This window comes from Sus scrofa, chromosome 9 (genome assembly GCF_054392235.1).
Source record: "Sus scrofa isolate SSC_HxYL_T2T_F1_AM1 chromosome 9, Sscrofa_HxYL_maternal_Yorkshire_Landrace_v2.0, whole genome shotgun sequence".
NCBI lineage: Eukaryota > Metazoa > Chordata > Mammalia > Artiodactyla > Suidae > Sus > Sus scrofa.
In genome coordinates, this window is record NC_139391.1 from 91,705,848 (window position 1) to 91,728,819 (window position 22,972).

At 36.1% G+C, this 22,972-nt stretch overlaps 1 protein-coding gene and 1 pseudogene across 6 annotated transcripts in view; one reads left to right on the plus strand and one right to left on the minus strand.

Annotated features, from left to right (window-relative positions):
- The window catches only part of SNX13 (sorting nexin 13), a 124,896-nt gene that overhangs the window by 61,477 nt on the left and 40,447 nt on the right, over nucleotides 1–22,972 (minus strand). For 4 of the 6 annotated variants that reach the window (XR_014815924.1, XR_014815923.1, XM_003357459.6 and 1 more), the window contains exons 2-5: nucleotides 22,312–22,424; nucleotides 17,708–17,810; nucleotides 15,337–15,426; nucleotides 13,905–14,026 (exon numbers count right to left, since the gene is read on the minus strand). Coding sequence is in view for 2 of the 6 variants with exons in the window: in XM_003357459.6 (XP_003357507.5) it covers nucleotides 13,905–14,026; nucleotides 15,337–15,426; nucleotides 17,708–17,810; nucleotides 22,312–22,424 (428 nt within the window). In the remaining 4 variants the exon portion in view is untranslated. Of the gene's footprint in view, nucleotides 1–13,904; nucleotides 14,027–15,326; nucleotides 15,427–17,707; nucleotides 17,811–22,311; nucleotides 22,425–22,972 lie in introns of all 6 variants that reach the window. The other 2 variants (XM_084977176.1, XM_084977175.1) reach the window with 1 other exon arrangement.
- On the plus strand, nucleotides 9,518–11,861 carry LOC110262311 (phosphoglycerate mutase 1-like; annotated as a pseudogene).

Consider the following 22,972-nt stretch of genomic DNA (forward strand, 5'->3'; position numbering starts at 1 on the left):
ATATGCCGCGGGAGCGGCCCAAAGAAATAGCAAAAAGACAAAAAAAAAAAAAAAAAAAAAAAAAACAACAACAACAACAAAAAAAAGATACACCATTCCATTCATTGTGAAATTCAGCAAGTCACATCACCTTCCAGGGTTTTTCTCTAGGGACACTTACAGCTTTAAGAATTTCTGATTAAATTTCCAACACACACACACACACACACACACACACACACGCAGGAACACAGTACATGGAAAAGTGGCAATTGCTAAGTAAATCAAAATATTTGATCAAAAGAGGGAATCATGAACTATGTCATTTTAACTTAAATCATATAAATCTTTCAGCATAAGACTAAAATAAGACCATTCATTTGACTAATGTTTTGCTAAGTGATATTAATGAGGCCTTTGTCTTGAGGAAACCATTCTCATTGAGAAAGTTATAGTTTCCAGTTTCTTTTAAATGGCATAACAACAAAACACATTTGTGAACAAATCCAAATGCAGAGTCCTTCAAGACTTTTTATGGCTGCCTTTTGCACACCAAATTCAACTGCAATATATTATTTAGCAACTATACCCCGTTTTCATAGGTACAACTCTGCCATACTCATATTTCTTCAATCTATGTGGGAGTAAATTAAATCATATGATTATAAAAAATACATAACTATGGTACACAGTCTCAAAACCAAATACAACTTCCTTTTTTAACACACCTAATTGTCTTCCCCCTCTAAATTAAGCGCAAACCAAAGACCAATTATGTCAGATTTTATGAGCCCAGGAATCCACCAGCAACTTTTTTTTTTTAACAGCTGCACCCACAGCATATGGAAGTTCCCAGACCAGTGACTGAATCCAAGCCACTGCTGCACCAAGGCCAGATCCTTTAGTACAGGGCTTGAGATTGAACCCACACCTGTGCAGCGACCCAAGCTGATGCAGTCTTATTCTTGACCCATTGCACCATAGCAGGAACTCCCTATAAGCAACTTTTGCTAAGCTCAAATTCAAAAGATGGGGACAGAAGTGAGGAGAGGTACTAGAAAGTAGTCTATTATTAGCTTAGCTTTAATGCTAGGGGCATGAATTAGAACATCCTATAAAGGGAAAGGAGAATACTGGCTATTATGTATAATATACAATACATATATTTAATATATATAATATATAAAATATATACAGAATAAATATTATTATAAAGTATAGTACAGAATTGGTACCATTCCAAAAACAGCTTAAAATTTTGTTGACGATACACACAGAATTAAGTAGAAGTTAATTAAATGCTATGTCATAAGTCAAAAAAGATTAAAGAGGCCACATTTTAAAAAAATATCTTAATGAATGAGTATTATTTCAATAGGAAAAAGAAGGATACAGTAAAAGCAAAAGAAGAGAATGATTATGGTATATGCAAAAGCTATCATGTAGACTTGGCTAACCAGAAACCAGGTGACGCTTGGCAGTAGAGGCAATCTTCACACACTTAGCAGACTACTTACCCTGAAAAGGTCCTTTATATCAAAGTGATAAAAGTGAAAATTGATTTTTCCTCAGAAACAATCCTATAATAAATGTTGCTCCAGATGCTATATTATTTTTTCACAGAAATAACTACTAAGACCTTATTTACAAACAGTAAGAGTGACACAGTATACTGTACACTGCATAGCATGTGTGTTTTATATATGTATATATGTACTTACATAGAAAGGCTTTTTAAATGTCTATTAATCGATAAGGGTGATATAATAACCAATGGCATAAAATTACAATAATATGCATTAATCTCCTATATAAGGTCTTTTACCTCTGTGTAGAAAAATCAGACATTTAAAAAAATCATTAGTACAGTAAAATTCCTAGTTTCTCTGTGTAGATTTTGACAAGCATGTTTGAAGAGATTTGGAGAAGTTTTATACCATTCAAAGGTTTTTTGATCAACTGACTCAAGACATCTTTTGTTGCCACGAAAAAAATTCCTTCCTTGAGTCATTGAATCTGATAGTAACTTTCCCCTCAGAATTCACTACTATAAAGAATATACTCTCTAAAATACATAAACCTTTATATATTTTCCATTCTTCAAGAGTCCCTGAGGGAGTACTCTGTTAGCATCAAAAGCTTCAGCCTAAAATTGAATTTGAGCAATATTTTAAAGGCACAGAATTATAAACTTGCTCCTAAATACATTAAAAGATTTCCTCTTCTTCTGGTCTCAATATGCTCATAAACACTTCACGTTACCGTAACCACCTCCCTATAGCACCATTGCTTCCCTTTTTAATTCTACTTTAAATAATTAGTTGTGAGGATTGAGTGAAAAATAATAAAACCAATTTTATTCACAACATTCCTGAATTTACATTAAATTTACTATTACTCCCTACCATAATCCTCAAAAATATACAGAGAATTCCTCTGTCATGGAAGCTAAATTAGCAACCACAGGAGGAAACAAGTTTCATTACTTCATGGTTACTAATCTGTCCTTTCCTTTCCTTCAGCTGGATCTCCTCCCCTTGGAGTGCTGAGGTGGGAGTGCCAACTGTGCACATCTCTTCCCTAAGCCCAAGTTCAGTGACTTCATGCTGACAGCTTAAAATTAACCATGGTGGGAGTATTTACACTTTGCAAAACATAAAGTAGTAGACTTAGGAAACTACAAATTTGTTGTTTTCAGTATTCTATAGAGAACAGCAGTAGTCTGCATAAATAAAGTTTCATTGATACAAGACTTTTAACAACAGAGAAAAGAATAATCTTTCATGTTTGAAAGCATGCATTCTTTCTGATCATGTAGAAATATAATAAAAAGTTTAGGAGTTCCTCTCTGGCTCAGTGGGTTAAGGACCCAACTAGGATCCAGGAGGATGTGGGTTCGATTCCTGGCCTCATTCAGTGGGTGGGTTAAGGATCTGGTGTTGCTGTTGCTATGGCACAGGCTGGCAGCTGCAGCTCCAATTCGACCCCTAGTCTGAGAACTTCCATATGCTGCTGGTGTGGCCCTAAAAAGACAAAATAAATAAATAAAAGGTTTAAATAAAGTTTATCATCATCTTACTCTAGGATCTTCCACCAGTAAAACAAAAGACCAGAGCAGTACTTTAATCCCAAAGTAAATTAAATCTAATTAGCAACCCCACACACTATTAAAAAAAAAAAATCACTCCCCAAATGGTACTCAAAATGTAGGTGTAACAGAGAGTGTGAGTGAGTGTTTCAAAGAGGAGGAACAATAGAAAACAAACAAATCAAGATGTCAAGTACCAACCTGACCAGGGAATCTTAGTATTTTAGAACTGAAAGAGATCTGAAATAATTACTACAAGCCCCTACAATTACAGAGTTAGAACTTAAATTACTTATTGTAGATTATATAGTTATTAAGTTCAAGGCTATGTTAACAGAGTTCCTAATTTTTAACACGGTATCTTCTCTGCTACACTTTTAACATCATGTAACCCTGCAACTCATAAAAGTTATAAACAAATTGGTAGAAACAGAAAAATTTAGGCATGCTATTTTATATAACCATAGTAAAGAAAATGGTATTGAGTGAATTCCACATAAGAAGTCCATCCAGTTCTACATATAACAATGCTTCAAAGAGGTCAATGATAAAGATTTCTAAAAAACTTGGATCTCTGAATATAAAGAACAACTCAGAGGAACACACATGAAACACACTCACCTATTTTAGGGGTTGAATATAAACAACACAGAGCTAGAAGCTTTAATCAAGCTATAGGAAAAGAAAAAAAAAAAATAACCTGGGGCTAAGTGTGAATCCTCTTAGGTATAATGTTTACAGTAAAGTGTTAACAGTTAAAATCATGCTATTAAGTATTTTAATAAGATTTTCAGTGTAATTTACATGATAAATCGAACATTCCTAGACCGAACAGTGAAATATATTAAATTTTGTGGGAAAAAATTAATGGGGAAGTCATAAGTGAAACTCAATTAATAAATTATTGAGTATTCACTATTCTAACACGTACAAAACACTACATTAAACATTAATTTCAAGATCACTTCCCAAGGAAATAAAGATACAATGGCTGCGTATACAAAACCATGTGAACTATAGCTGAAACAAGGATTCTTATTTATGTGTTCATGAGAATATAAAAAACAGAAAAACTAGAAAATGAATTTAGTTGAAAAAAGACATCCTAGATATTTTTATTGCTAATCACCAAATGTTTCTATCTGTCTTGGGCTATAAGATTAATACATGCTCATTTTCTAAAATGTAATTTCCTCCTTTAGATTTTCTGCATCAGCTATGAATCAGTCATAAACCCACAATCCAAAGCTCACTTTTAATTTTTTAGTCTCTCTGCTATGCTCACATACTTAATAGCTAAAATCATATACTACTGTGCATGATTTTTATTCTAATACATTTCCTATTTTTAAAAAAATACTTAGTATTTTAATGGATGTAAATCTATGTATTCCAGGGGTCAACGAACTCTCTAAAGAGCCAAATAGTAACTATTTTAGGCTTTGCATGCCACTTCCTCTTGATTGCCATTAGTCAACCCTGCCAATGCAGCAAAAAGCAGCCATAGACAAAATGCAAACAAATGAGCATGACTGTCCAATAAAACTGTCTTTACAAATCCTAGCAGCAGCACAGTACACTCAAAAATAAAATGACAAGTAACCCAGTTTTAAAATAAGGAAAAGAGCAAGTTCTCTGATGGCCTAGCAGGTTGAGGCTCCTGAGTTCTCACTGCTGTGGCTCTGGTTGCTGTTGTGCGGCATAGGTTCAATCCCTGGCCCAGGAATTTCCACATACTGCTGTGTGGCAAAAAAGAAAAAAAAAAAAAAAAAAAAAAATCCAAAAAAAAAAAAAGAGAGAGAGAGGGAGTTCCTGTCGTGGCTCAGTGGTTAACGAATCTGACTAGGAACCATGAGGTTGCAGGTTCAATCCCTGGCCTCACTCAGTGGGTTAAGGATCTGGAGTTGCCATAAGCTGTGGTGTAGGTCGCAGACACGGCTTGGATTCCGCATTGCTATGGCTCTGGCGTAGGCCAGCAGCTACAGCTCTGATTGGAACCCTAGCCTGGGAACCTCCATATTCTGTGAGTGCAGCCCTAGAAAAGACAAAAAGACAAAAAAAAAAAAAGTCCAGATCCATACAGAGAAAAAGTGTGTAACTGACTGCCTAAAGCTAGAAGCTTTGGGGAAATCTGAGGAGAAACTGATAGAGAATATCAAGTTTCCATGTGGGGGTCATTAAAATGTTCTTAAATTGACTGTGATGATGACTACACAACTCTGTGAATACACTAAAAGCCGCTAACTCTAGGTGGGTGAATGGTATGGTATGTAAATTACAAAAAAAAAAAAAATATACAATTAACCACCAAAGGTCTATTCTATAGATTTAACTTTAACTTATTTCCCCCCTTTTAAATATTTAGATAGTTCCAAAATTTTTTTTGCATCTTTCAGATTAACATCTCTTTTCAGCTAAGTTTCCAAATGGCAAGAATACAAAATGACAAGAGGAAGAGTTCCCGTGGTGGCACAATAGGATGAGTGGCACTGTCTCCGGAGTGCTAGGATGCAGGGGCAATCCCTGGCCAGGCACAGCAGGTTAAGGATCTGACACTGATCCAGGAAATCCATATGCCATGTGGTGGCAAAAAAACAAAGAAAAAGAAACAAATAAGAAAATAAAATAACAAGAGTGTAAAACTTTGTTGTTGCAAATGTTCATTATTTGGGTAGTATTTGCCTTCTGGACAAGCCTAAGAAGATATATGATTTATATTTCTATAGCAAAAGGTAGTGAGAAAATTAGAAAACTTCCAGAATGAACAAATCAAGCCGGACTCTATGGGGAAAGAATCCCCTGGCCCCATGTCCTCTGTCTGCCCCTTGTCTGTAAAAGAAGTTTAGCCAAAAACTAAATTTAATCAGATAAACGAGAAAATACAGAAACAAAGAAAAATAGTCCAACATGACAAAATATAATAGCTTGGTCATTAAACAAAGTTGAGAACTTTTCATTCTTCCTCAAGGGCTAAAGATAACATCAAGCCATGTCCTTCAACCTGTTTTACAGATAGTAAAAGCCCCATCAGGTGGAAAAAGTTAACTACATGATGACCAGACTGCCATGATATAAACTGCTCCATCTTACACAATTCCAAGAAATAGCCTCAAGAAAATGGAACAGGAGTTCCCGTCGTGGCTCAGTGGTTAATGAATCTGACTAGGAACCATGAGGTTGCGGGTTCGGTCCCTGGCCTCACTCAGTGGGTTAAGGATCTGGCATTGCCCTGAGCTGTGGTGTAGGTTGCAGACTCAGCTCTGATTAGACCCCTAGCCTGGAAATCTCCATACGCTGCAGGAGTGGCCCTAGAAATGGCAAAAAGACAAAAAAAAAAAAAGAAAGAAAATGGGAGTTCCCGTCGTGGCGCAGTGGTTAACGAATCCGACTAGGAACCATGAGGTTGCGGGTTCGGTCCCTGCCCTTGCTCAGTGGGTTAACGATCCGGCGTTGCCGTGAGCTGTGTTGTAGGTTGCAGACTCGGCTCGGATCCCACGTTGCTGTGGCTCTGGCGTAGGCCGGTGGCTACAGCTCCGATTCAACCCCTAGCCTGGGAACCTCCATATGCCGCAGGAGCGGCCCAAGAAATAGCAACAACAACAACAACAAAAAGACAAAAAAGACAAAAAAAAAAAAAAAAAAAAAAAAAAGAAAGAAAGAAAATGGAACAAACAGACCCTGACTAGCCTTAAAACAACAAATATGATGCCCATCAGACCACATGACAATTTCCAGATGACTGTCAGAGCTGACGATGCTGCTCTGCACAAAGCCCCCCTCTCTCCACCTATAACCCTGGAACTTCCTTTTAAAAGCTCTAGCCCCCAGATCCCTTGATCAACAGTGTGCAGTTTGCTTTTGGATGGGAGTCCACTTTCTCCCCAGGTTGCTAACTTAAATAAAGCAGCCTTTCCTTTCCAACCAACATTTGTCTCTCAAGTATGAGCTTTTAAGCACAAGCAGACAGACCTGAGTTCAGTTAAAAAAAAAAACAAAAAAAACAAAAACCTGTCATTCCAGAAATATGATGCTATCAGTAGCAGAACCACTGAATCTTAGAACCTACATATCCATATGTCCTTCCTCCATGGGAAAAACCCTTCAAGAAGGAACAGAAAATCATTAGAATACATACTCTTTCTGCAAATCTTACAGTTCAGAGGAACAGAGGTGTAGAGTTAGCAACCACTTTTCACTTTCAAGAACAAGGTTCCCTTTCACTTGTACCTCCTCACACACTAACCTTATCCTCCTTCTAAGAACTGTGACCATATTACTCCTCCTTCCTAAGATGTCCTCTCTATCTCAATATACTCATTCCTAAGTCCAGTTTTGGTCTCAATCCACATGAGGTCTTCATCAGTTACTCTGGTCCATTCTATTTGAGGTCTTCATCAGTTACTTTGGTCCATTCTATTTCTAAATGAAATGCTCTAAATACCACACAAATGGCTACTTTATTTCTCTCCATTTCATGTATTTTAATTTTGTTTCCCTTTCCTTTCCCCCTTAAAAAGAAATAAAGCTAAGAAGACAAGTTCAAAAAATCTGTTATATCTCCTAGGAATACAGTAAGTAATAAGAACAACAACAACAACAAAGTTAACATTTACTGAACACTTACTATGTGCCACTTACTGTGGTGTTTTACATGTCCTTTCCCCCCACATGATCATTACAACAACCCTATAATTATCCCACTTTACTGATGTAGAGATTGAGGCAAAAGAAGTTAAATAACTTGCCCAAGAAGTCATTTATTGGTTGACGAATACCTTATGAAATATTTCACCCATATAATCTCCTTTGCCGCTCAAAACTCAGAGTTTGTTACAAGTATCAGTACCACTGTTTTACAGAGATGGTAAGACGTTTTCTTTTAAGATCCTGTAAATTAACAGTATAGGGAGAATTATAATACAGATCTCCCAGGGCTGTCTATCCTATGTCATGATACCTTATCTGGAGAGAGAATTTAAAAAAATAAGTTATCACAGATTCATCCCTTAAAACTATGGTCTAAATTATACTCAGGTTCCAGAGAGAACTCAAGAAGGTTTCCTTCTAGGAAGGTTTCCTTCCCCAAACTTCCACTAGAATATCAGGTACTAAGGTTAATCTGAGGTGTTTTTACAAAGTACCCTCTCACTTGTGATATCATTTAATCCTAACAGCAACCTGTAAATATGGGTTATCACCAGACTCAAAGAATTTATGTTTTTTACCCATTCAAGACCATAGAGCTTAATAAACAGAGCTGAAGCTCAAAAAATTCTTTTCTTCCTGTTATATCTCAAAATTAGCATTTTGTTTTATGCTTGTATCAACCAATTGCTTTCACAAGTTGATAAATAAATATGAACACAGGATTTGGTGGTTCTAAACCTTTTCTGGGTTCATAGGCCTTTTTCAAAAATGAAATCTATGGAACCACGCAACAGGAAAAAAGGCAGAGACAATTTTGTATACACCTGCAGGGCTTTCATGGACCCCTGATGAAGAATCCTACACAAGATTGTAATTTGAAGGAGAGCAGTAATAACATGTTTCACAGTACACAGCAGACAGCACAAAACAAGAATTTTAAAAGTATTTAAATAACCATAACCAGATCTAAATCTCTTGATATTGGTATTGAAAATAGTCATGGAGTCTCAGTAAAGAATACATTTTAGTAGTAACAGAAAAAAACCAATTAAGGACAAAAAGTCATTCACAGAGAAGGCAGAAACAATAAGTGAACTTCATGTATGCTACTGACTTTATGTCTTATCACTTTTATCCTGAAAGAAGCCTCAAAATTAACTTAATTATTATAAGCTTTTTAGAAATAAGGAAACTAAAGCTTAAGAGAAAGTGACTAATTTGCCCAAAAACTTAAGACCAATGACAAATCAAAGATATAAATTCAGATCAGTCTAAGATGGAAGAAGCTTGGCTCTTCCTATAATCACTCAAATATTTAGCTTGATAGTATAGAATGTTAGAAAAGGGGAAAAAAAAAACCAGGAAGTTTAAAGACAAGGTGGTTAGAAGATTAAAAACAGCAAAGGTATTACGATGAGACAAAAGAAAGGTGGGGAAAATTAAGATGAATAATCTAGATCATAATATACCTGATCGGGAATGAAGGAAAGAACACTGTTAAGAACAATCTGATTCTACTTCTTACCCAACTCAAAGGATAATCTTGGACTACATCACTTAATGTTCCTGGAATTTAGCTTCCTTGTCTGTGAGATTATAGATGCTGGATGACATGAAAACTTAAATTTCTAAATGCCTTCATAATTTTAAAAATATTTCCACAAGTATTATTTTCATTACATTCCTCTGAACAGGGATCTTGTCTTATTCACTGCTATATTCATGGCACCTACCTGGTTCAAACTGACACAAAATATTAGCTGAATGAAGAGATGAATTTGATCCTGACAATAACTGTGAGGAATGCAGCAGGTATTATTATGCATATTATGAGAATGAACAAGGTCATATGAGAACAAGGCCATATGAGAAAAAACAAGGTCCAAAAAATTTTAAAAACTCACTCACAGTCCCACTGCTAGATGGCAGAGAGGGATACAAACAAGTCTTCCAATTACTAGTTCAAAATTCTTTCCTGGTCTAAAATTTATTACATTTTAATATACTCTTAAGCAGTCAGACATAAAAATAATGTATTCTTTTTATTCTCGCTTTTCCAAAGGGAAAAAAAATCATTAGGATGGTGTTACTATAAAAAAGCTGTGAAGGACTGATTCAGAAGAGTTCTTAAAAAATACCTAACATTCAATAATGTTACATATGTGAAATATAGGAAATAAAATACAATTTCTGACTTTACTATATTATATTTTCTGTGTTCCACAGTGAGTCTAGACTCATAATTATGGCTGGCTACTTTACAAATGTTTGCTGTTAGTTGTATGGTGTTAATCATAAAGGAGAAGGAGCTCAAATCTATCTCTCTAAGTAAGGTTATAATTCAAACCATGAATCTTACTAAAGGCCTCTTCAGGGACCTGAGGCTGAAGAACTCTCCTCCCATTCTAAAGCTTAAGACCAACTGAATTATAGAAAGAAGTCCTGACAGGGCAGCATGAGCTAGAAATATCTAAGTGGACAGAGATGAAAACACAGTTAGAGCCCTAGGGCAAAGCTCTATTCTTCAAGACTCTCAGAAGTATAAAACTATAATTCAGGGGGTGGGGAGCTGTGCTTGGCTGTGGGATGGAAATCCTGTGAAATCAGATTGTTATGATCATTATACAACTACAGATGTGATAAATTCATTTGAGTAATAAAAAAAATGAAAAAATAAATAAATAAATAAATAAATAAAACTATATTTCAAGAACCTAAGTGGAGAAGAAGGCGAGTTAGCTGGAGAATAACACCTTCAGATTTGAGAGTTTAGCCTCCTGCCTTAAGTTGACAGGCTTGTAGGAAATCACTGTGTGTATTGGGTAGCAAAATCTTTTACTTAAAAAAAAAAAAAAAAATTCAAACTTATCCAAACAAAAAATCCTTTATTTCAAAAATAATTTCTGGGAGTTCCCTGGTGTCTCGGTGGGGGTGAGGATCTGGCGTTGCCACTGTTGTGGCTTGGGTCACTGCTATGGAATGGGTTCAACCCTGGCTCAGGAACTTCTGCATGCTGCAGGGACAGCCAATAGATAAACAAATAAATAAATTCTGGATATGACATGGCCCCCTCAAAACTCAAATAGCTTAAATACAAGGATATAGACCAAAACATTTTGTCATTTAGGAGGCAGTGTATAAGTAGGTTTTGTAAAGTAAGAATTTTAGTCTATTTCACAAAAGAAAAGTTTCTTAAAGGAAACACATCAAAATAAATTTCTCTTTTCAAAGTAAATAAATAAACATTATTCTCCACTGATCTATGTTCCTTTGGTTTCTTCTTCCTCTAAAAGGACTCCATTAGGTATGTGCTAAAAATAAGTGAGCAGTTATAATGAACTATTTCTATAGCACTCATATAAAACAGTATCGGGGTGATTTCAGAATCTCAATAAGCTCCATGCTGAGCCCAGAGCCATTTCCATGGCCCCCTAATCAAGGTGGTGCTGAGCTCACATAAGGAAAGTACACAGAACCTGAAGAATGGCTTCAGGGGCTGGTGCAAATCCAATCTGAGCTCAATGAGCATGAAGAAGTGCAACACTACACACAGGTACTATAAGATGCTGGCTATGAGTTTGACATCTGCTTCACCATGGTGCAGAAGGAAGCAATATGGACCCTCTGGACAGTGCTGGATGCCACTGACCAAGGGTGGTAGCCTGTAGTGAGGACTTGGCCTCAATAATGCAGAAACTGCCACCAAGCCTGGGTAAAGATCTGGAAATGCTATCATGTCCCACCACCTCAGATGAAGCTCAGCCATCCCTTCTATAGCAACATCAACAAGGACTGCTGGCAGGAAGATCTCACTTAAGATCAGTTACCCTCCTGCAATTATCTGAAGGACACTACTGCCAAAATTCTGCCCTTGTGGAATAAAAAAAAATAGGTTCCCAATGGAGGAGGAGAAGGGCATACTGAAAACGGTCCATGGCAACAGCCTTCAAGACACTGTAAACCATCTGGATTGGAGGGTATCTCTGAAAAGGCTATCACAGAACTGCACCTGCCCACTGATATTCCAACTGTCTATGAATCGGACAAGAATTCAAAGTCGATCAAGCTCATGGAGTTCCTGGGAAATGAAATGCCCATGTGTAAAGTCATGGAGAATATGGCTGCCCAGGTCAAAGCCAAGAGGTAAAGGCAAGCAGGCAGACTACTTTTCCAAGGACACCCTCCCTACCATCCCATCCTTTGCACCTGTTCTTAGCACATGTCACACTGACCACATGTGTAGGCATCTTAAGTTGTAGTTCTATGGAGATTAGTGGCTTCCAATTTCATTTCAGCCGTTTTGTTTATTACTCCTACTCCCTTAATCAATCTAATCAGAACAGCATCTATGGGGCATGGGTCCTCAGTCCAAGACAAGGAAAGACTTAATCAAGAGGATGGAGAGGCAGTAACTCAGGGGTTTTTTGCTAGTGTTTTGCCTATTACTAAGGCCCCATTTGATTAGCTGATAGGGAGGAAATATGCTAATGTGTGACCAATGAGGAGGAGCAAGACAGCTTAGTTGTGTTCCCAAAAGCCAGTCCTATAACACTCTGTAGTCAGATGACTGTTTGGGAGGCATTAGCTACTCCAGTAGATGAATGCAACCTGCATGGTGATTCAAACACATGTTTCTTCCCTTATTCCAGAGGAGCTGGCTCCAGAAGACTGGAATCAATCCTAAATGTTTTATGTGCTGCATTTACTTTTACCAAAAAATACATGCATGCATACATACATGTACATTATGTATACACATATGTATACATGTGTATGTGCATATGTGCATACATACATATACATATATATGTCTATATTTGTATATATATTTTAGATATTAAACATATTAAATAACATATAATTCATATGTTATTTATATATAAATGTAAATACTAAAAAAATACGAACAACAAAATAAACCCTCTGGGGTTTTTAGTGGTGGTTGACATCAGAAAATAAGCCATTCCTTGCATCAACATGAGATAAGCCCCTTGACTTCTAAGGTAAAGGACTTCATCCTGCTGTGTGTTTTAGAATCCCTTCCCCATATTACTATTGATTGATTGATTGATTTTATTTATTTATTTTTTTGTCTTTTCTAGGGCCGCTCCTGCAGCATATGGAGGTTCCCAGGCTAGGGGTCTAATCGGAGCTGTAGCCACTGGCCTACGCCAGAGCCACAGCAATGCGGGATTCCAGCCACTTCTGCAACCAACACCACAGCTCACGGCAACACTGGATCCTTAACCCACTGAACAAGGCCAGGGACCGAACCTGCAACCTCATGGTTCCTAGTCGGATTTGTCAACCACTGCGCCACGACAGGAACCCCCACATTACTATTTTATAACAGTGAAAATGCCTCCTGATCACGTCCAAGTGTGTGTTTCAATATGTCAGATTTTTTTTTTTTTTTTTGTCTTTTGTCTTTTTTGTTGTTGTTGTTGTTGTTGTTGTTGTTGTTGCTATTTCTTGGGCCGCTCCCGCGGCATATGGAGGTTCCCAGGCTAGGGGCTGAATCAGAGCTGTAGCCACCGGCCTATGCCAGAGCCACAGCAACGCGGAATCCGAGCCACGTCTGCAACCTACACCACAGTTCACGGCAACGGATCGTTAACCCACTGAGCAAGGGCAGGGACCGAACCTGCAACCTCATGGTTCCTAGTCGGATTCGTTAACCACTGCACCACGACGGGAACTCCATATGTCAGATTTCTGAATCATGTTCCAGTTTTCCAGCCCTGTGGCTCAGCCCAGTACTCATTTTGCACATAACTGTACTAAATTTTATTTCCAGAACAGTAAAATAAAGGAGGGATATGCACTTAAAAATAAAACATAACTAGAGTATCTGGGTAAGAGGGGAAGAAAGTATTATCAATAAGTGGGATGAAAGACTGCGAACAGTCACATGACTGGACAATTGGACCCTGAGAAAGAAACTGACATACAGACTAAGAGAACGGGGATTAATCAAGATAAACATTCTATAAATGGAAAGGTTAAGTTTAAAGGTGTAAAGGCTTTTAGGGCTCTAGTTCTATAATCTAAGATTTATCCCACAAAATAATCCATAATTATACTTACCTTGTAATAAACAATTTTCTCCTCCCATTTAAAAGTTATTTTCACTATTGATATAAACAATATATTTAAATTTTTCTGCATAAATACAATGCAGTGACCTTACCTAGTAGCAAACTGAATGAGTGCATTTTGAAGAGTCTGCCTAATTTCAAGAAGAAAAGATTCATCGTCACTTAATGTATAATACCAATATTGGACATAATCCCTTAAGGAAAACTGGATAACCTAAAACAAAAATATGGGGAAAAAATACAAATTTTTAAGGCTTAAAAAGTAACAACAAACTAAAACCTAAAAGAGTTCTTTGCAATTTACATTTATTCTCTACATACTAAATTGTGGTAGTAAATAACTCCCTTCGTTACAAAAGCATCAATATGCTAAAAACCATTTCAAAAACATTTTAATTATCTTGGTAGCTCAATTCATCCACTGCCCAATTTTTTTAAAAAAATTAAAGAATTATCTATGGCCAAGCACCACCCAAATTCAGGTAAAGAAAGAGCTTGCAGAAAGAATAAATTTCCAATGCTATAATATAATGAATTTTAATCAGCTTGATGGATCTAGAGGCAAAATAACATAAAAAGACCCTAATTCTCAAAAGAAAACATTTTTCCAAAATTATATCATCAGATTCACTGCAGTCAAATTACAAAAATGACATAGATCACCTAATTCTAATACCTCTGATAACTGCCAACAGCATTAACTTAGCCAATAAACAGCAAATAGTACAACTTAATTCATAATGTTTTTACAAATGAGATAAACTAAATATGGGTTCATCTATACAATAGCAGGCTATTAAGGTACACATTATTTATAAGAATCATATAATCAAGCATCAATGAAAAATACTTTGGGAGAGAATAATTTTAATTCTAATTTTTTTAATATTTTTGGATCAAACCAATAACATCCACTTTAAAAAGGAATAAAACTAGTAGGAAAAATCGCTGATTTATCAAACCACTAAGCTTGTTCATCCATTAGAGTAACATTTTAACTACAGAATAATTAGAAACATTATCAAACGTCAGTAAAAACTTTCTTAAATGCAAATTCAATCAACATGCCTTAATATTAAGCAAAGACCTTATTATAAGTAAATTCATATATACAGCAGCATCTTTATTACAGAATCAAAGGAGGGCATTATAATAAATTCCCAGTATATTACATAATTACTAAAATTTATTTCTTAGTATTTTCTTTTTTCTTTTTTTTTTTAGGGCCACACATGCAGCATATGGAAGTTTCCAGCCTAGGGGTAGAATGAGAGCTGCAGCTGCTGGCCTATGTCACAGCCACGGCAACACAGGATCCAAGCTTCATCTTCGACATACACCACAGCTCATGGCAATGCTGGATCCTTATACCACTCAGTGAAGCCAGGGATGGAACCCACATCCTCATGGATAGTAGGGTTCATTACCGCTGAGCCACAATAGGAACTCCCTATTTATTATTTGTTTCAAGAGAAGTACACCTAGCACACAATAAAAATTCAAATACCACATACTGAAACTCACTTGCTGGAGAGGCTCATCAATAATATTGGCACCTGTCAATCTTCTATCAATCTTTATAGTCCTGGCTTCCCGTTTCATTTCTTCTAAGCACTGAAAGGAAACCATAATATTTTATTGCATAGATTCTTTTTTGGTTTTTTTGTTTGTTTGTTTGTTTTAGGGCTGCACCTATGGCATATGGAGGTTCCCAGACTAGGGGTCCAATAGGAGTTACAGCTGCCAGCCTATGCCACAGCCACAGCAACACCAGATCTGAGCCATGTCTGTGACCTACACCATAGCGCACAGCAATGCCAGATCCTTAACCCACTGAGGAGGCCAGGGATACCAGCTGCCAAATGAATATACTCTTAATTGATTTCACTTAGGCATGGTTTTTAGCAACTAAAGAAAATGAATTTCTTTTTCTCTGTAGCCTTCAGAAAGACCAGTGACATAGAAACAGGGTGAAAAGTAGTAGACTACGCCTCAATGAAAAATGTACAACAGGAGTTCCCGTTGTAGCACAGTGGTTAATGAATGTGACTAGGAACCATGAGGTTGCAGGTTCGATCCCTGGCCTTGCTCAGTGGGTTAAGGATCTGGCGTTGCCGTGAGCTGTGGTGTGGGTCGCAGACGTGGTTCGGATCCTGCGCTGCTGTGGCTCTGGCGTAGGCCAGCAGCTACAGCTCCGATTTGACCCCTAGCTTGGGAACCTTCATATGCCTCTGGAGTGGCCCTAGAAAAGACAAAAAAGAAAAAAAGAAAAATGTACAACAAAGCACAAATACTATTTTAAAAAAATACACTTCAAGTTATCACATACAACCTCTAAGATTTTCTCATAAAACATACTTACAAATAACTTTAGAAATACCAAATCAAAATCACTATTTTTATACCATGTACTAAAAAACTGATTATAAAGATGTAACCAGTATTGAATATGATTTATTACTGCTTAGGATTTTTTTTTCCCTCTTTTTAGGGTCACACCCATGGCATACTGAGGTTCACAAACTAGGGGTCAAACCGGAGCTGTAGCCACTGGCCTATACCACAGCCACAGCAACACAGGATCCAAGCTGCGTCTGCAGCCTATACTACAGCTCAGGGCAAGGCCAGATCCTTAACCCACTGAGCGAGGCCAGGGATCGAACCTGAGTCCTCATGGATGCTAGTCAGATTCATTTCTGATGAGCCATGATAGAAACTCCACTGTTTAGGATCTTAATTTTTAAAATATTTTGCATCCTCTCTATGTATCACTCAAATGAACGGAAACTATGAATGAACTTCTTAAGAAATGATTCTAAATAAAGAAAAGGTTCATTTCCTCAGAAAGATTTGTGAGCAAAACTTCAAAGAATACAGTTTAATGCTTTATAGAAGGATAGAAATATGTTTCAGAGATTACGAGTTACAGTAGGTATTAAAAATATATATATTTATCAATATGAAAGTCTTACTAGCACATAATGGACAAGTTAATAACTGTAAAATTAAGTTACTGGCATCAACTCCAAACCATTTGCCTCTCTTCATAAAAGAAAAACCGGAGTTCCCATCGTGGCTCAGTGGTTAACCAATCTGACTAGGAACCATGAGGTTGCGGATTCGATCTCTGGCCTTGCTCAGTGGGTTAAGGATTCAGTATTGCTGTGAGCTGTGGTGTAGTAGCAGACCCGGCTCAGATCTGGCGTTGCTGTGGCTCTGGCGCAGACCAGGGGCTAAAGCTCCGATTAGACCCCTAGCCTGGGAACCTCCATATGCCATAGGAGTGGCCCTAGAAAAGGCAAAAAGACAAAAAAAAAAAAAAAAAAAAAAAAAAAATCACAAAAGAAAAACCATCTTAATCCCACAATAATAATTGAAGGCAATGAGAATCTGAAGCCTACCTCTATTACACAATTCTAATTTTATTTAAAAAGTATAATTTTTTATAGAAAAATAGCAACATGAAAAATGACAAAAAATTGGGCTTGAATTATTAAAATTACAGACACTGCATAGCCTAAGTGCAAGCTCTATTTCTCAAGTGAGCAAAAGAAAAAGTGCCCATTTTTCTTCCTCTGGTTCCTATGCATTTATTTTATTCAAAATAGTATATTCATTGACATTTCCACAAATTATACATATGATGCTGCATGCTGCTTTGAAATTCTATGTTAAGACTGCAGAAAAAGACCCCAAATTTCTATCTTTTCTCCAATCTGCACTCACTTTTAACATCTAACACAAATTTTCTAAGCTTGATCAGATAGTCTCTCATAAATTTATAGTGAGCATTACTGAATTATAGGAAAATCTGCCAAGCCACACAAAGATGACCACATCATCACCATTGCATACAAAAGGACTTTAATGTTTCACACTCCTTTACACTACTTACCTTAGGAATCCCTGTTGATGTTGGAGGAAGAAATGAGTGTTCACACTGTTCTAGGTACTTCTCTGAGTTGGTTTTCCCAAACAGGAGAGTAACCACAAAACCCCTGAGAAAAACATTAATTACAGATACAAAAACAAAATTTTACTACAACTTAACATATTTATTACCAAATATATTTTTCAGATTTAATAGATAGCTTACCATCCAATAAAAAGTCAGTTTGTGACTTTAACAAAGCAAGGAAAACGGACAGATTTTGTTATGTTCTTAAGTTTAAAACAACTATAAACATTTTGTGAATTTATATAATAATGCCATTCCAAATTTTCATCCAATATATTTCATAAAAACCTCAGGCAAAATTTTTGAACTTTAGGAAAATAAGCCTTCATTAAATAAAGATAATAGCCAAGGATAAAGATAAACAAGATATACATCTATATAGCTAAATCACACATTTCTACAGTTCTGTTAACTAATTAAAGATATAACTTGCCACTATGAATACAGAATAAACAAATAAAGGCAACAGTAGAAAAAAAAAGATTCAATTTACAACTTCTTTAAAATAAGCCTGGAATTTTAAAAAGAAGTATAAATATATCATCCCAAAGGGTAATTACTTTCAAACAATTAATGGAGTCAAGATAAACCCTGGTTTAGAACTAATATAAGTACTGACTAAATGCAATCAGTATTTCTGATACTTAAAATTTACCAAATAAATCAAAACACTACTAAGTAGACAGGAAATCTAGAAAATAAAATTAAATTTTGTTTGGGTTCTTTTTTTGTTTTTGGCTTTTTAGGGCAGCACCCACAGTATATGGAAGTTCCTAGGCTAGGGGTGGAATAGCAGCTTTAGCTGCTGGCCTACACCACAGGCACAGCAACTCGGTATCCAAACCGCATCTGTGACCTATACCACAGCTCACAGCAATGCTAGATCCTTAACCATTGAATGAGGCCGGGGATTGAACTCATGCCATCATGGATACTAGGTGGGTTCATTACTGCTGAGCCACAATGAGCACTCCCTAAATTTTAATTTTACAAGGATTTATAGCAATATTACAATGACTGACAGTGTAGTGACAACAAAAGAACAGTGAAAAATTAAATATGGTCAGTCTCAGCCACTGAAAGTAAGATTATCAAGGTCCTTTGTTCTTTGGAGCTAACTGCCACTTCACTGCTCTTCATTCAGTACAGGCACCACAAAAACAGGGAGGAGGGTGTAGAAACAGATCAAGTCAAATCAACTCAAGTCATCAATTCTTTTTCTTTTTAAAAGGCTGGCTTCAGAATTATCAGTGAATTTCACATGTCTGAACTGTATCTGATATTATTATTAAAAAACAAAATTTGTCTTATATTTCAGGTTTACCTGGCTGTAAGCTTATTTACAAAGACACACAAAAAATGCTTAAATTAACAGTGTACTCTGAAATACATGATCATGAAACAGACTGATAAAACATTAACTTCTGCCCACAGTGTGACTTCAGGAAAGTAACCTAAGAAACAGTCTGATTAGAAAGAACCTAATTAATAGCTTCAGCTTTGAGGTTTAAGTAAAAACAGGTGCTAAGAATGACTGCATAACCAAACAAATGTAATGGATAGCATTAAATAACCTATATCGGTGTTAAAGGTATCCCAAAATGACAACCAAACAAAAACCAAAACCAAAAAAAAAGAAAAACCAAAAATAATCCCTGAGCGGCATTTTTCTTCCCAAAGATTTTCTTTACATTAGAAAATAAAGGATTGGCTTTGACTATAAACAAACTATATACATTATCAACACTGTCTACAGGTAAACTGCAGCACCCAACTTAAAAGTTTTAGTAGCCAAAAAAAAGGTAGTTTCCATAAGAAACTGTATTAACTCCTCTCTGACCTGCACTTCATGTAGAAAAAAGAACAAAACACATCCTTAAAAACTTACACAAGAACAAAAAATTCCACTAAAACTAAGAAATTTTTAATTATATGAAATGTAACTGTTACTTAATATGGATATTTAAAGCCTATTTTTGCTATTAAAATCCATAAGGCATTAAACTGTACTAAGTTATATTAAAACAGTAACAAACCCGACTAGTATCCATGAGGATGAGTGTTCAATCCCTGGCCTCGCTCAGTGGATTAAGGATCTGGCATTGCCATGAGCTGTGGTGTAGGTCACAGACACGACTCAGATCTGGCATTGCTGTTGCTGTGGCTGTGGCGTAGACTGGCAGCTGTAGCTCCAATTAGACTCCTAGCCTAGGAACGTCCATGTGCTGTGAGTGCAGCCCTACAAAGCAGGGGAAAAAAAAAAAGAGAGGGACACAGGGAGGGAGGAAGGAAGGAAGGACAATCATTCTTCATAATTAGAGCCAAAATTGGAAAGATCTCTGACTCAGGAATTATGATATTCATTGACAATAACTGAGTAACCTAGGAATGCTTAATTAACTAATCCCCTGAGATGATTTTGAAAAGATTGCTAGTATATAAATTGAAGTCCTGTCCCTTACTGTGGCTGTGAGTTTCATGGAGATCAACAGTCTGGACCAGAATGTCAAGTCCATTTATGATATAACATGAACCTGAAACTTCAGACTCTTCCATGTGACTTAATATTACCTAAAGAATTTATAGTGGCTTTCCCATACCTAACAATACTCTATCTTATCTCAAAGAATTTACAGAATTTTATAAGTATCTAAAAAAGATTACAGAACTTTCCAAGTATCCAAAAAATTTTTTTGAAATTATTCCTTGATAAATTAGCAGACTCAAAGAGGGAACAACAAAGGGTCCTGTGATTTTGAAATGATGGACTCATCACCCTTTCCCTTTCCTAAATTTTATATGGAGGAGTTCAGTCTCAGAGATATGATTCTCCAGCCCTCTATCTTCAAACAGTTCTTAGGGCTCCTATCTTCATCTATAAAGCTATGATTTCCTTCCTTTCTAAAGTATTGAAAAATATTCTGAAATCCTTCTTCACTTTTGCCAAAGGCTTAGTCAACTAGCGAAATGAAAGAAATCTTTCCTTTTCAGAGAAACATTTCAAGACAATTTCCTTTCCAATCAGTGAAAGTAGCCATGACCTTGTGAGAGAGTAGTGCAACCATGCAGCTATGCAACCATGTAACTCTGGCCTTAATTTGTGACTAAGGACTATAATTTAGGAAGCCAAAATGGCTGCAATCTATTAAGTCTTTGATCATCTTTATTATCAATAAAAATATTCAGAATTTCATTTATCTGGTTCCTATGGCTTATTTCTTAATTGTTTTAGTACACAGTACCATGCCCAAGCAATTATAATGAAAATATTAGGTCTAAAATAAAATGTAGTTTTAGGAATAGTCTGTGAGGCACCTTCTCAGTTTAATTACTTCTCACCTGTTCAACAATCAGCAGGTGACCTCCCTATAAAATGGTGACACAAGACTTTCAAACCCATGTTCTGAAAGAGGTGATAGGTGGTAGATACATCCAGAAGCCATCCCTTTAGAGTCTGGAATATAACCTCTCAGGCCACAGTTTATATCTGCTATTTAAATCAGCTAAGTCTCTAAACCTATAGGCTCAAACAACTTCTCCAGATGTTTGGGGTCTCGAAAGACTTTGTTTTCTTGGCCATGCCTGCGGCATGCAGAAATTCCCAGTCCGGAAAACAAACCCATGCCACAGTTACGACCTGTGCCACAACTGCAGCAACACCAGATACTTAACTCACTATGCCACAAGGGAAATCCATCAAAAGACTTTTTCAAAAAGAACTCATAGGTATCACTTCACAAATAATTATATAAATGTATCCTATATATACATATGCATTCACACACCCACACAAGCGCATATACACACACAAACAAAATATTCACTTCAGTGAAACTACCTTGTTCAGAGTATCTAAGTAGCATGCATCTCTCGTGTCTATATATTGTCTCACGTACAATTCATATCTGATACCAAATACTTCTACATGGGAAGCTATACTAAATCATGACTGAAACCTTTCCTGTAAAGGTTTATCAATTCAAGGTAAAGCATAAACATTAGAAGCCAAATAACCATGAAGAGAAAACGGTAAAATCAAATGTTTGTTGGAATTTTCTGGAACATAATGACAGCCTTAAATGAAATAATTAACACTACTGTCTGAACTCTAATCAATGAAATAGTATGTTCTAATACATAAAACTTGATGAATCATCTCAATTTAACTTATTAATTATTATAACGGACAAGTATATTTCAACCTTAAGGGGCAAATAACACCAAAAGGAATTTTAAAATCTCTAAAACTTTTCAAATTATACAAAAATGTTTATAGCATCATAAATTGAAACTTATTTTTGAAGATGACTACTCATAGTACTAGTATAAACAATAAGCATCGTCGCTTTTATTTTTACAAGTATCTTAATTTTACTATTTTTAACTTTGGTAAAAAACAATGTGCAAAAACAGCATTCACAAATAAATTATACTGCCATTTCTCACGGTCATTTTTTTTCTTCTTGAGGTCTCATGGTCATTTGTTTCAATTCTGAACTGAACATGACATGAATTATAAAATTATCAATGAGAATACTTACCCACCCACAAAGCAGAGGATATAAAATGCCAAATAAAATATTACAAAGGGTCCAAATGTTATCAGAGAGAGGACAATGCCAAGGCTTCCCCATCCCCATATGGATAGACTTGTCTGAAATAAAGCAGGAAAAAAAAATTAAGAAATAATTTTTCATATGAACTAGAAAAGAACAAACCTTACACATAGTTTATATTTCTCCTTTTAAGCATTTACGGTACTGTTTCAGTTAACTGAAGTATTAAGTACACTCTTGGAAATTTATCTCCAAGAAACAATATACAAAATCTATATATAGAAACAAATTCATAGCATATCAGCAAAGATTTTAAAAAAAATCTAGTGGCAACATAAATGTACAATAAGAAGTTGTTACACAAATCGTTGAATGAGGAAGTTTCCATGTGGTACAGTGGTTTAAGGATCTGGCATTGCCACAGCTGTGGCACAGGTCACAACTGTGGCATGGATTCAATTCCTGGACCAGGAACTTCCATGTGCCGAAGGCACAGCTAAAAATAAATTGTTGAATGATATGCTGGTATGAGAAGTGATAACAAAGCATTTATGAAAACATTTATACATTCAAAAGCATGTAGAAAAGGTAAAGTACTCACACAACTCAACATCAAAAAAAAACAAACAGCCCAAATTGAAAAAAA